Below are 13,537 nucleotides of genomic sequence, written 5' to 3' on the forward strand. Positions count from 1 at the left end.
ATATATCGAAGTTCCATGGTTGTCTTCTAATCATACTTAAAATATTTTTCTTCTGTTATCTCCTAATACTACAGATACACATATCTATGTTTAGATCGTGATAAATTAATGAATATACCAGTGGATTATCAGACGAGGTATTTATTTAAATGCCTGAAATTATATAATATTTACAAAAAGAAAAATCTGTATGTACGATCGATTTGGAAAAGTACCAAAGTTTTGTTTTATTCTTTGCAGGTAACGAGTTTTACAATAAAACGTGTAGTATGCATTGACGAACACATACGTACATAATCGGTAAAGATTCGTCGATCGCTAAGAGTGATCTTGTTAATAACATTGTTTACTATCCGAAAAAAATAATGAATACGTAAATCTATAGTCCCTGTAAGTTAAGTGATTTGAGACGGACTTTCGTTAACAATACGGTCTACAATGAAATCGCGAATTAATTGGAGATTGAATGGAGCAAGTTATTTGTATGTGCTATGCGTAAAGAAGTACTCAGGATTAAAATGTAACGTACTACAAATGCATTTTTGTATAATAAATACATCTACCGACAGTAGATCGTTACATCTAAGCACGCTACAAAGTTGACACGTTGCGTTATCACCGCCCAACTCTCGAAGTATCCTTTCCGCAGCTTACCAAAGTAGTCAAGGAATCTATAAAAGTCTTAAAAATAGAAGGAAATGCGAGTCATTTTTGTACTGCAACTGTATCTTCTATATCAATATTCTCACAAATGTTTATAAAGAAGCTATATTACATTTTCTTTTGTGTTGCACGATATGATAAACATCTTTTTTTTTTTTTTTTTTTTTGACCGATTCTATGTATCACAGAACAAAGCTACAGAAATTGCATGAATTAAAGGATAGAAAAAAAATTCACAAATTTAAACAAAATGCACCTAGATTTGCGTATCAGTCGATGATATCTGTAATCTACAATATTGATCTCTGAATGTTATAACGTGGATATGAACTAGATGCCCGATCAGTAAGTGAAAGGATCTTTTGTAATATTTTATTTGTAATGCAATGAAATAATCTGTTGCAATTGCGATGGACCAAGTTTAACATTACGAAGAGGAAGAGTTATCCCCATTACTGTCCATATATCCTCCAGAACCATTTACGACAAATGACGTTCCCAAACCGTATAAATGACCACAATATTTTGCATCGTCGATGTTGTCCTCGAAAAACATCTAAAATTGTCAATAACAAAGAATACACATAAATATGGTTTTTCTAAAAAGGAAATTTTGGTACTAAAATTTAATCCTTTTGAAACTATAATCGTACCTCTCGCATTTTAAAAAAGACCATTCCAGTAAGAAGAGAATCTGACCCAGCTTGATGCTGTGGACCGACTCTTTGTATTTCCAATTGTTCCGCTACTTCTTGAAGACCGCCTTTCAAATTTTTGCAGGATTTCATTAAGTACTGCATAGAAAAAAAATTATTTATTCGAAGAACTCAATATTAATTATTAGAAAGTATAATTCTATTTACTTTTACATCATATATGGTTGGAAAATATATCCTAAGAAGTTCGAAAAATTCACTCTCTTCCTGTGGCAAGTTCTGATCAGTAAGTAGTTTTAATAGATATCCAAAATCGTAACCAGAATGAAAAGATAGCCATTTAATGTCGTCGACAAGAACAATCCCTGATGTCATTAACAGTTCAGCAAAATCTAAAGGGTCGATACCCTCTTCTTCGTGTTTTTTAAATTGTATACCACTATTTTGTAGCATATCTATACTATCTTGTGCATACATGTCTTCCCTAAAAGAGATATACATATACAGTTATTTTACAATTTCGTTTCTATAATTCAGTTCTATATAACATTGAATTCTTACTGTAAATTAAATTTGAAGTTGAACTGCCACGTTGTGTAACTACCACCTGGCGTATTCCCTGATTCATCGAGAAACGTGAGACCAAGTTGTATTATTCGCAAAAGGTCTACGTTACATCGTAGCAATTGATACTGGTAATCGGCACTTGTTCTAAATTCGCCTTGTAAGATATTATACTTAAGATAAAATAATTTTTTTTTTTTTTTGTAAATGCAGAATCGTTTTTCATAATGTAACTATCTTACCAATAGGCCTTGCTACGACCCCAGGAAATTCTGTGTCCATTGCAATATATTGATACTGTTGCACGACTTGCCGAATTGTGCGAAATTCCTCTTCTAAATTGTGTCCCCAGACATCTCGAATTCCACATTCCTCATTACTGGGCATAGTCGCCCCACCCTTCTGCTGCCCAATAGGGTTAGACCCACCTATAAATTTGTTTAAATATATAATTCTTTTCTATATTTTATATTAGCATAGAGTTTCTTTTGTAATCAAATCAACTTGTTAATGATTTGAAATATAAAAAGACTACTAATACTAAATAAATTTTACATAGCTCAAGATACTAGATTATTTACTTATCTATATAATGTATAAGGATATTTACAATGCTTTCTGAATTGCAAATACCTATATGACCAAGATAAGGTATATTCCTGGTTGGTATTGGTTACATGTAATTCTCTTACATATTATTGTTGCATATCATTATTTAAAAAAGCCTTGAGTGAGCATTAACTCTTGAAAGCATACTTATATTATTCATTAGTAATATATAACAAGGATAAAATCTATAGGCAACCACAAACCAACCACAAATTATCATCTTTTTCAGTCATAGTGAAATAAATGTACAAAAAAATGTTAAGGTTTATGAAGCCTATATAGCATTACATAATATCAAACTATATAACATAGATTCATGAATGTGCAAATAGCAACATAGTTGTCCAATATGTTATATATTTACTTTAATCTAATCTATAAGTTTTTCTATTGCTTTCCAGAAACTAAGATAATTTCATATATAACTGCACCTTCTAATGATTGTGCATTCTTCGTCGATTCTTTGTAAAGGCACACCTTTTTTTGCAGCGATTGATACTGCACATTTGCCAGGAGCTTCATTGTACATACTAATAGTTTACTATATTTAAAGAGATTTCTACTTCGCACATCTTCTGGAATGATGCTTGCAATTTCCACTCGATCCCAAAGTGCTTTACTTATATTGCTTCTTCACTCCTGGAATATGTATCCCCAATACTCATTATTTCGAGATTATATAGTTGTTCTTTTATTTCTGGCATTCTCCATAAAATCTATTACTAAGTAATTCTAAGTATTCAATTTTCAAGTGCAATACTCCTCAAGGCATTATTAAAAAATACCTCAGCTACATATTGTATCCAATATGATAATATAATATCTAATGTGAAGATGATATGCAAAACTGCTGTTGATATATGCAACATATTAGGCATTATTAATTATTTATATTTTACACACCGGTGGCTGAGGGCATAAGGTTAGATATGTTTGTCGTCACCAGGTCTACTCTTATCCACAATATCCTCCGTCACGGTCTTTCTTTCTTCATAGTACTGTACAAATAAAGTTATTGAATATTGATTGATGCATTAACTATAATAAAAAAGATTATCTGTATTTATTTTGTCAGTCTCTTGATAAAATAAGTTGAGCAATAGTAGTTCATAATTCTTCAACAAATACAAAAATGTTGAGAAGGGATTATAACCAAACAAGCATACATAACAGCACGATATAAAATGACCAGAAAACAGAAATAAATATAACATTAAATCAAAATCTAAATAAATTTACCGATGATAAGCAGGTTATGTATTGGAGAAGAATCAAGAATAATTATAAAGAGTTGAATATGAATCAAGTGTGAAGTATATTATACCTCTTCATATGTCCTTTTTATTGCACTATTGTTTACAAAATAATAAACTAAATGAAGTTTTATAATAGTTTTTAAACCTTTGAATCTTCTGTGACAGCATGAACAGGTTAAGCGAGTTTCCTACAATTTCCAAACTCAAAGCACTTTCAGTAGTGAATTATAAGCGCAGGTAGAGGCGCTGTAACTGCTAGTTACTTATCTATATTAGGAGACATAGATCTAGTTATTTTCTGAGAATTATCAAAAAAGTAAAGTGTCACTATTTTATCCTAGATCGATCATTAAAATAATTACAAATTTTTTAGCAGTAACATAGAATATTATCATTATTCTTGAATTATACTACAAAAGATCGCCGTTTCAACAATTAAGATTGATAAGATTGATATATGGTTATCCGTGAACAATTACTATTAAAGATTGTATGTAACAAAACTTTTAATTACTATGAAGATTATACGTACATAAATGTAAATTTAATGGCAAATTAAAATTAAGTGACTTTTCTTCCTTCAATTTTACTTGACAGTGTTACAATAGTCTCTTTCGTGATACGATTTAGATTAACGATTCTTATATTTGAGATGCATATATAATAACAGCGAACACGAACTGTTTATTACTCGTATTTCGAATCGATTCGTTTCTAGTTACTACATCGTTTTTTTCTCAACGAACTTACTTCTTCAAAACGATTACTTGATAACCATTTCAGAAGCAGACAGAAACTTTGCAAATCTCATTGAGGACTTCGATCCTCGATCAAAAATTATAATTGCGCATTTATCTCTTTATCTCAGAGGCTATTCATTTTTACTCTAGCGGCATACATGGTTCTTACTAGGAATGAATCGGTCGGTAATAATAATCTACTCTATGTTACCGACATATGTAAAGTTAAAAAAGACACCAGATATTATCATTGAATTACGTTACAAAAGGTAATACAAATATAATATATATTTATCTACAGTAGAAATATAATTGTTGGAACACTAAATATTTTTTATCATTATTATTCTATTATTATTTAATGTTTATTTTCATTAAAAAAATGAGAAAATATCATTATATTATATGTGATAGTTTATGTACTTGTAAATATCATGAAATCAATAATTAATATATCCGATATGGGAAATATTACAGATACAATTATCAATAAAATTATTATATTAATTACTTTTGTGGAATAAAAAATATAAAAATAAACATAAAATTAATTTATGATAAAAAGAGTATAAAACTATTTTTGTTGTAATTTCATGATATTTTATTTAAGAATTATAAATAGGCGGAATACACACACACACACGCACACAAGAATTGTCTAAATTTGGCGTTTCATAGATCAAAACTATCAATTTTAAAATATGATCTACATTAAGTATTGTGCAAATATAATTCGCGCATATGCTTCTTATTATTATTGTCAGTAATATAGATAATTGCTTCTATTTCACGTTTGTTTTGTAACATATATTATTTAAAAGCAATCATAGAAAAAATATATGTTTACGTTCAATGTGTTTTATTCGATATCAGTAAGCAGGCAGATTAATATTGGTATTCATTGATTGACCTTGAATAATAAATTATTATGATAATAACTTAATAATTAATTCCTGGAAATCATTGTCTTCCGTTTCTTGTATTTTACGTTATACAACAGTCTAATCTATTATCAATAATCATAATTGCAGATTAAAACTGCATGTTATACGTCGTCAATGTATATAAGGAAAAATAATATCATAAATTCTTAGTTAGTATATATTTAGTTGATAATCTCATACTGTTTACAAAGCTTTCATGCACTTTATATAAGTGAGAAGATAACAACCTCAGATAACTACCTTACAGTCAGTTTGGTGATTGTATCCGTGGATTTCACATCTATTGAGGAGTTTCAGATCAAATAAGAAAACGTTTCAAGATGAAAACCATCAAGATGAAAATATTAATACTTTGCTTATTCTTTATTTGTTCTTTTGTGTATGAAAGTTCAGCTCACCACACCGGTATGTATTTTTGACCTTTTTTCTTTTACGTAATAATTCGAAATATTTTATATTGAATTTACGAATGAGCAACAAATTTATAATATATGTTTTTCTGCAAAATAAATTGTACTATATATATATATATATATATATATATATATATATATAATATATAATATATATATATATAATATATATATATATAATATATATATATATATTAGGTTGGGGAAAAAGAAATCCATTATTTTATTTTTTTTTATTTGACCCAAATCGGACAATCCGAAACATGTTAAATAAAGTCTTGAAGTTCACGCAAAAATAATGGATTTCTTAAAAATAATATTTCTTAAATATTTATTAAAAAGATTTACATATTCTTAATTACATATTTTTATCATTTGTTTCTCAACCGTATAATAAGTATAAATATATGTGTATATATACATATTATAATGTCTGTTAGTTTGTCATCATCCGATCGAAACGGGCCCATGTAAAGCAGCCATACCGAGATGGGCATACGATGGATCAAAATGTACAGATTTCATTTATGGTGGATGCCAGGGTAATCCGAATAATTTTATGTCGAAGGAAGAGTGCGAAACAACTTGCATTGAGAAAAAAGAATAATAATGGTATGCATACTTTATTCTTTTATCACTTACATTTAATAAAATACTTTCCATTTAAATGAAAGATGTTGTATCATTATCAGTAACATCGTAAATCTTTTTAGGTTCGTCTGTTTGTTATTGCATGTTCTTGCCATTCTTATCTCTCGTAAATAATTTATACTTATTATACGGTTGAGAAACAAATGATAAAAATATGTACTTAAAAATATGTAAATCTTTTTAATAAATCTTAAGAAAGATTTTAAAAGTCAAGGAAATCAATATTAGCTGTGCGTTAAAATTTCCTCTTGCCTGTTAACAAGGATGCAAGAGGAATTCATTGGAGTCAAACACGACTCCGCCAAGCACATGTAACTATCTTGAATCTTTCCTTCCTGAACGTCGTACATCCTTCGCAAAGAAGCCAACTTGTTTGGCTCGCGCAGTCAGCCTCCTTACATGGGTATGCCTCGCTAACGATTAGATTGAATTAGGTTAGAAGTGAGATCCATTACCGCTACATCGCCTTATACTTGTCTTAGGGATCTAGACTCTTGACGTAAAGGAAAGAAAAACTATTCTCAGCATTCCTAACGCGGACGATTCACTTATCCATTCGGGGGTTTATATGTCACGTCATAAATACAATCAAAGGCTTTATTCTGCCTGACATTTCTTCGTGCCAAGGAAAAGTTTTTTAAAACGAAAGCAAAACACATATACATATACAAACATACTCTCTCTATGTTTATACTTTCCATTGACACCAATTCTAAATTATGTCGACAATTTACGAACCAAGAATCTATTTAACATTACTATTTTAGATCGTTGCTACATGTAGAAAGGTATAATACAAATTTTGATCGTTCATATCTGATATATTTATCATGATTGTTATCTCACAATTGTTTTTAAATTCCGCTAGAATTCAACGTCGTTACATTTTAAAAAATGATGTCACACTAAAGGTTTTTTTTTTTATCGTACTATGTTTCTTTCAATAGCTTTGATAAAAATAAGAAAACGATAGTGTGACATATTACATTTAATGTGCTCTTGTAACGTTAAATTTTTGTTATAATCGATAGATATATAGATAACACACACAATGATAATTTACGTAGAATTCTCTTGAATACAAGAGAAGATATATCCTTTGAAGTTCGCATACATTGAAAAAGAATTCGTCAAAATGTTCTATTTCGCTTACGAAAGCAAGAAATATTTTCCGGCATAGTGAATTCGTTCGAGCAATATCTATTTTCAAAGGACAACGACGATAGATGCAACATCGAACGATCTATCTCTACTGGGGAGTGCGGTGATTTACATACAACAAGGTACCGCAATGATTGCTCTCGGAATATATTAACCTGCGTGCTCTAGATAAAGGTAGATCGTTGTGCTCGGCCGGACTTAAACGTTCACTATATCATTGCCCAACACGTGGACAAAGTCGTAATGTAAGAGAGTGACGTTGAGAAAACGAAAGAGAATGTGTTTTAATTATTATTGACCTAAGAAAAAGCTACGATCGTTTATCTTTATCTATCAAGTGTTGTTGATTATTTGACGTCAAAAAAAGTTTTTTTTTTTTTTCATTTTTTTTGTTTATTTATTCATTTTTTTCATTTTTTCTGATTCAATCTACAGAGATTATCTCGTTTTTTCTTTATCTTTATCTATTTCTCTAGTCAGTTATACACTCTCTTCTCTCTTCAAAATGTTCTCTGTACTCTTCCATCGTATCTCTTATCAGTACCAGCTTCAGGCGAACATTTTCCATTCTAAAGTCTATTATATTAATGCTTATTACCTCTTTGTTCGTTGCTTATCGTAGAAGAATGAAAATGAACTAAAAAGGCCACAATTTCGGTAAATCGACGATGTGAATAGTATTAAAAACGATTGCATAAGTGAATCAAGTTTTAAAGAACATATATATATATATATATATATATATATATATATATATATTCATCAAATATCCACGTATTGCTTTTAAAGTTATCGAGATTATTCGACTTATAGAATCTTCAATGCGATAGAACCATCTCGAATTCGATTTCGTCGGAGTCGAAAGTTTTTCGAGAGATTACGAGAGTTGAAGAGAAAAAAGAAAAATTTGGACGAGTCCCTGGAGAATACGAGACTGAGCGTATATATCTAAGATAAAGAGGTACCACTAAATTTATGAGTTACGAGTTTGTACAAGTATAAAACATCGCGTTATAATAAAATTGGAAGCATTATCGTGGATAAAATGTTCACTGCGATTCTGCAAATATAAAATCGTGATCGTATCTTTTTCATTTTGGAACTGTTCTCTTCATTTCGAGTATACAATACAAATACTTTTATTATTGAAAAGAATATAAATGATATCGACGATAATGCGATGACGTGTGCTTTTTTACATATATATATATATATGTATTGGGATCGATACGTATCAGGATTTAATAAACGCTGCTGCTTGTCTCGCTTTTATTCATTCGAAATACATAGGAATAACATATTAATGTATAAATAAATTATATATATATATATATATGTATGTATATATATATAATATTCAATACATGCATGCACACGTATTTTGGTAATGGATGCTTTACAATAATATGATACAATTCGTTCGTTCATAATTTCTCGACGTATGACATCGTATTGTTTGCCGATATTTGCTGAAAATGGACTTTCTTTATCCGATCAATGAGGACATTCGAAAGTCATGCTTGTGTGAATAATGAAGACTGACAGGACAAATATTATACGCAAATTGCTATCCCGAACCGATACGTCTCTCCGTCTGTACGGAAGAAACGCGACGAGGTCGACCAGGGAAAATAGGAGTATGCATTTTTATGTGAGATTAAACGGCTACGTTCTCAAAAAGATTTGACGTAACCAAGAAATATGAGGTAAATCAGACGAATTATTAACAAACATTTTTATACTCAAAACAAAGTTACATAGAATGAACAAAAATCATTGAAATTTGTTTGAATTGTTGTTGTGTGAGCCGTCGGAATAATTATGATTCGAAATAAAATCTTTCCAGAATAGAAAAAAGAAAAGAAATAATAATTTCTTGAAAGTATGATAACGAAGATAAATGAAGGATGAATCAGCGGAGAAAGAGGAACGTAATCCGGGAGTAAGTTCGTTCGAGGTTTTAACTGTCACGCGTGCTTCCCCTTGATAGTCGATTAACCAGAATGCTCGCGAATCACGATTTATACGGGAAACGCTCCACGAAATTATGGCCTCTCGGATTTCCGTAATGCCAAGATTTGCTGCTCTTGAAGCCACCTAATCCAAGCGCATGCCGGAAGATCCTCTTATCTTAGGGCCACGTTCTTCGAGGAAGGAGAAAAGGGGAGGAAGGTTGGCCTGGAAAGGCAAGAAAGTAAGACGATTACTTTAGGCGTAGTGCAACGTAAAAACTCTTAAGCAAGGGGGAACATTACGCGAACGAGTATACCTTTAATTATACTTTATATTACCAAGAATCTTACAACGTCTCGCAAGCCGGAAGGCAATTACGCAGAAGCCTCCTCTCCTCGCTCGAATAACTCCTCTTCGAATCCTTCGAAGGGATATCCATAATCGTGAATTCCCAGCCGCGTCCGTTCTCTTTTCTTTTTATTTTTTATTCTTTTTCCTTTCAAGCCAGACGTCGAAGAAATCAGGCCGGTCCGTAATTTCAGAAATAGCTATCGGAACTGCTAAGTTCTCGTGGCGTTCTCCCAAGAAAACAAAAGTTCGGAGACGCCCTGTGAGAGAACTCTGGCAATTTCTGGCTCGTCCTGTCCAAGGTGAACGAGTAGCCACCTGCTAGATTACGATCCTGACAGTATAACCTTCGGAATCGTATTATCTATCGGTAGACGATCCCAATCCGAATGACTTATCGCGAAAGGGATATTTCTCGATCTCACCTAGATCTCATCGACATCGATAATCCATCGATGAGTTCTCCGAAGAAAAATCTATGAACAATATAATCCCTTCGATTAATGCAAATTCCGTCGTCATAATTTAACGTCAAATGTATTAATATAAAATATCCTATCGTCAGACGATCGGTAGTGTCGATTTCGAAAGACCATTCTTCGGAGAATCGGTGTCTCGTAAGTAAGAAACCACACATTCCACGAATTTATTTTTAAAAGATGGATCTTAATTCTCTTTAATCCTGTTACCAGAAAATACCTAATATGAAATATCCAGACGTTTCGCCGATGCACGCGATCACGATTTCGTTCTTGATCGATCGATTGATCGACTTAGACATAAGTAGACGTTTTCTTCTTTTCCGACCACAGAATATCGAATAACTAGATCCTCTTAAGACGCGTGCTTGTTCTCAAGATGCGAATACTAAATAAAAGGATGAGTTCAAATGTCTTATTTTGTCTCTCTCTTTCCCTCTCTCTCTCTCTCTCTTTCTATCGTCCCTTCTTTTTGTAAAAATATTAGGAAGTATAATAATCGAACTGTCAGAAAGATAAAGATACTTGAAAAATATTAAATGATCTAAAAAGGGTAGTTTTTACCTTCTACTAAATTTCAAAAAGGCTATTGAAGTCGTCCTATCTTCAGAAGCAGAAAAGTAATATCGATTTTGAGCTACATATTCCCAGCCTGATTTCAGATTCCACTGTATCTCGTTTAAATCTTTTCCTTTTAAGATAAGATAATCGGATTAAGTGTACCCCATCGATATAATAAAATTTACTCTATCGTAGCATCCGGATGAATTTTCACGGGACTTAAAATTATTACTGTCAAAGTCGCAACGGGTCAATCATTGTTTTGTCTAAGACAATTTAAGACGATTTTACATCGTTCTCTTTAAAATCAATAAATAGCTTTAAGTGGAACAAAAGAGAGATAGAAAAAGAAAGAGAGAGAGAGAGAGAAAAAAAAAAAGAAAATCGGTAAGTACTTTTTTTAGAATTTTCCTTCTTGATAGGTTCGTCGAGCGAATAGCGGCTCTTTTAGGAAAGGTAAGTCTGCTGATGCATCTTATGTCAGAATTTTCTTCGAAGCATCAAATCAAAGATCGATTCGACGGCATTACTCGACGTAGATGTAGAGGGAGAGTCCTTAACACCAAGCTACTTGATTTACTGCTTCCTCTCGTATGGATCTCGTCGTTGCTGCCGCAGCTGCAGCAGCAGCAGCAGAGGCAGCATAGAGGCATCTGCGGTAGAAGTCAGAGAGAGAGAGAGAGAGAGAGAGAGAGAGAAACAGAAGCAGGAACGAAGACAGGAGAGGACCATTTCAACGTAGAATTGTGCTGAGTTCGTGCGGGCAAGGCAACGTACGAGTGATTTGCATGCGAGCGAGCTGTGAGAAAGAGACAAGGATATCACGAGAGATATGAGAGAGAGGTGAGAGAGAGAGAGGGAGAGTGAAAGATATAACAGGGCGGTTAAGCCACTCGACGCCGTGCTGTGTCCGACCGGCTCGGTGGACGATAATTAACAGGTTCCGTAAACGCTGTACGAAATCGACGAATCTGAGTTCCTTTCTACTTCCAATACAAACTCCCTTCTACGTTAGTATCCGAATAGAGGCCGCGCGAACGAAGAGTGTTTACGATTCGTTATTGCCATGTTCCCAACAATAAATTTCAAGCCTCCGAGCCACCGCGGTCAGCTTTAGCACCGACTACGAATCACGGATTATACTCTGGATATGTTATATATCACCTCTTTCTGTCATCTACAACAGAAAAAGACAGAGAGAAAGAGAGAGACAAAATGAGAGAGAGAGAGAGAGAGAGAGAAAGAGAGAATGAGAGTGAGAAAAAGAGAGAGAGAGAATTGTTGCCAGACAATTGTTATGTGATCATACTGTGGTAACGTTTATATATATACTCGTTGTACATCAGACGTGTTACTATCCTTGACAAACGACGGAAAACATTTCGTGTAACTTTCGTTAACTTGTCTTTCCTTTACAATTATTTAATGTCTAGGAATATCTAAGTGATTCTTAATGCAAATTCATCGGTGCTAAGCTGCAAAATGTTTCGTAATGTTTCATTGAATTTTTTAATAAAGATATGTGGAAAATTTGTTGAATTCTAATTTATTTCCTCGTATCACTGTTTGATTTTAATTCTTTGCGATCATTTATATGAAATGTAATTATGATGCGAATGTTACTTTTATTATTATCTATGCGAAATATAAAATATGCAAATCTAATTGCATCTATTCATATATAAGAATCATTATACAGTACAGCTTTATAAAGATATACTAGATTGGCAACGGATACGCTTGACATGACACTTAAGAAAAATGATCAGTTTAAAATGCGCCTCCATCGTAACTATTGAAATAAAAACTCTCTTATTAACGTTAACGATCGTGTCATTGATAAGCCACGATCCTGGTATTTGATAGAAGTAATTATTTCAGAGAATCGGAAGAATTGCAAATAAGCCAGGATACGCGAATGTAACGTATTTTTTAGTTGATCGTGTGGAAATGGAATACTGAATTATTTAAACGACGATAGAATGTAAAATGCATTCTTGTTGCGAATACATACACCTCTATATACATACATAGGTATCTATATATAGCGCAATCGCAATTGACCAGAAATGAGAAATAGGAAACGAGATTGCGGGTAGGTGCGCAAAATCTGTTTCACACACGATTTCGTATTCCACACTTCGTTGCAGGCTCCTTCATACGCAGATTTTCAACGAAGAACGAAATCTCGTTACTCTTTTCCATTCTTACATACTACTTTTTATTTTCCTATCTCCTTGATTTCCTCGCTTTTCTCTATAACGAACTACAGTCTACGAATAAATTCAGATGTCAATATAATAACGTGCAAATAAAAGAAAAAGAAAAAAAAAGAGATAGAGGAAGATAAAAAGGAGTTTTATCTTTAGCGCTTTAAAGAACGAGAAACGTAAATGGAAGGAGGAAAGAAGAATCTTTCGTTTTATTTGTCATTAGATCCGTCGTATGGCCGATCTGAAATGATTCGAAACAATTACCGTATATCGCAATTAAGCTTCCTGTTTATCTCTCATCCTCTCTGTCTCTCTCTCTTTTTCTT

At 32.4% G+C, this 13,537-nt stretch overlaps 1 protein-coding gene and 1 long non-coding RNA gene across 9 annotated transcripts; one reads left to right on the forward strand and one right to left on the reverse strand.

The window, feature by feature from the left end:
* Positions 1 to 125: 125 nt before the first annotated feature.
* On the reverse strand, positions 126 to 4,687 carry LOC124427437 (CCR4-NOT transcription complex subunit 7). 8 transcript variants are annotated; one of them, XM_046970388.1, is made up of 9 exons: positions 4,499 to 4,687; positions 3,894 to 4,015; positions 3,396 to 3,490; positions 2,924 to 3,131; positions 2,126 to 2,311; positions 1,881 to 2,040; positions 1,527 to 1,803; positions 1,317 to 1,457; positions 126 to 1,219 (listed from the first exon to the last, which is right to left on the reverse strand). In XM_046970388.1, the coding sequence occupies exons 4-9, from the start codon at positions 3,012 to 3,014 to the stop codon at positions 1,091 to 1,093; spliced, it is 984 nt and encodes a 327-aa protein (XP_046826344.1). In that variant the 5' UTR covers positions 3,015 to 3,131; positions 3,396 to 3,490; positions 3,894 to 4,015; positions 4,499 to 4,687; the 3' UTR covers positions 126 to 1,090. The 8 variants fall into 8 exon arrangements, with proteins under 8 accessions (XP_046826344.1, XP_046826336.1, XP_046826327.1 ...); XM_046970380.1 differs by having other exon boundaries at positions 3,817 to 4,015; XM_046970371.1 differs by lacking the exon at positions 4,499 to 4,687 and adding an exon at positions 4,281 to 4,486.
* Positions 4,688 to 8,456: 3,769 nt separating this feature from the next.
* LOC124428425 lies at positions 8,457 to 12,531 on the forward strand. The gene is made up of 2 exons (XR_006943153.1): positions 8,457 to 9,363; positions 9,504 to 12,531. It is a non-coding gene; the product is annotated as an uncharacterized LOC124428425 (long non-coding RNA).
* Positions 12,532 to 13,537: the final 1,006 nt, after the last annotated feature.

This window comes from Vespa crabro, chromosome 1 (genome assembly GCF_910589235.1).
Source record: "Vespa crabro chromosome 1, iyVesCrab1.2, whole genome shotgun sequence".
In the NCBI taxonomy this organism is placed as follows: Eukaryota; Metazoa; Arthropoda; class Insecta; order Hymenoptera; family Vespidae; genus Vespa; species Vespa crabro.

Excerpts from the sequence above, each read along its gene's own strand:
- LOC124427437 (XM_046970388.1), bottom strand. The coding sequence starts at position 3,014 with ATGAAGCTCCTGGCAAATGTGCAGTATCAATCGCTGCAAAAAAAGGTG. Across the intron at positions 1,804-1,880 it reads AACTTCAAATTTAATTTACA|GGAAGACATGTATGCACAAG; the intron begins GTAAGAATTCAA and ends TATCTCTTTTAG. Across the intron at positions 1,220-1,316 it reads TCTTTTTTAAAATGCGAGAG|ATGTTTTTCGAGGACAACAT; the intron begins GTACGATTATAG and ends TGACAATTTTAG.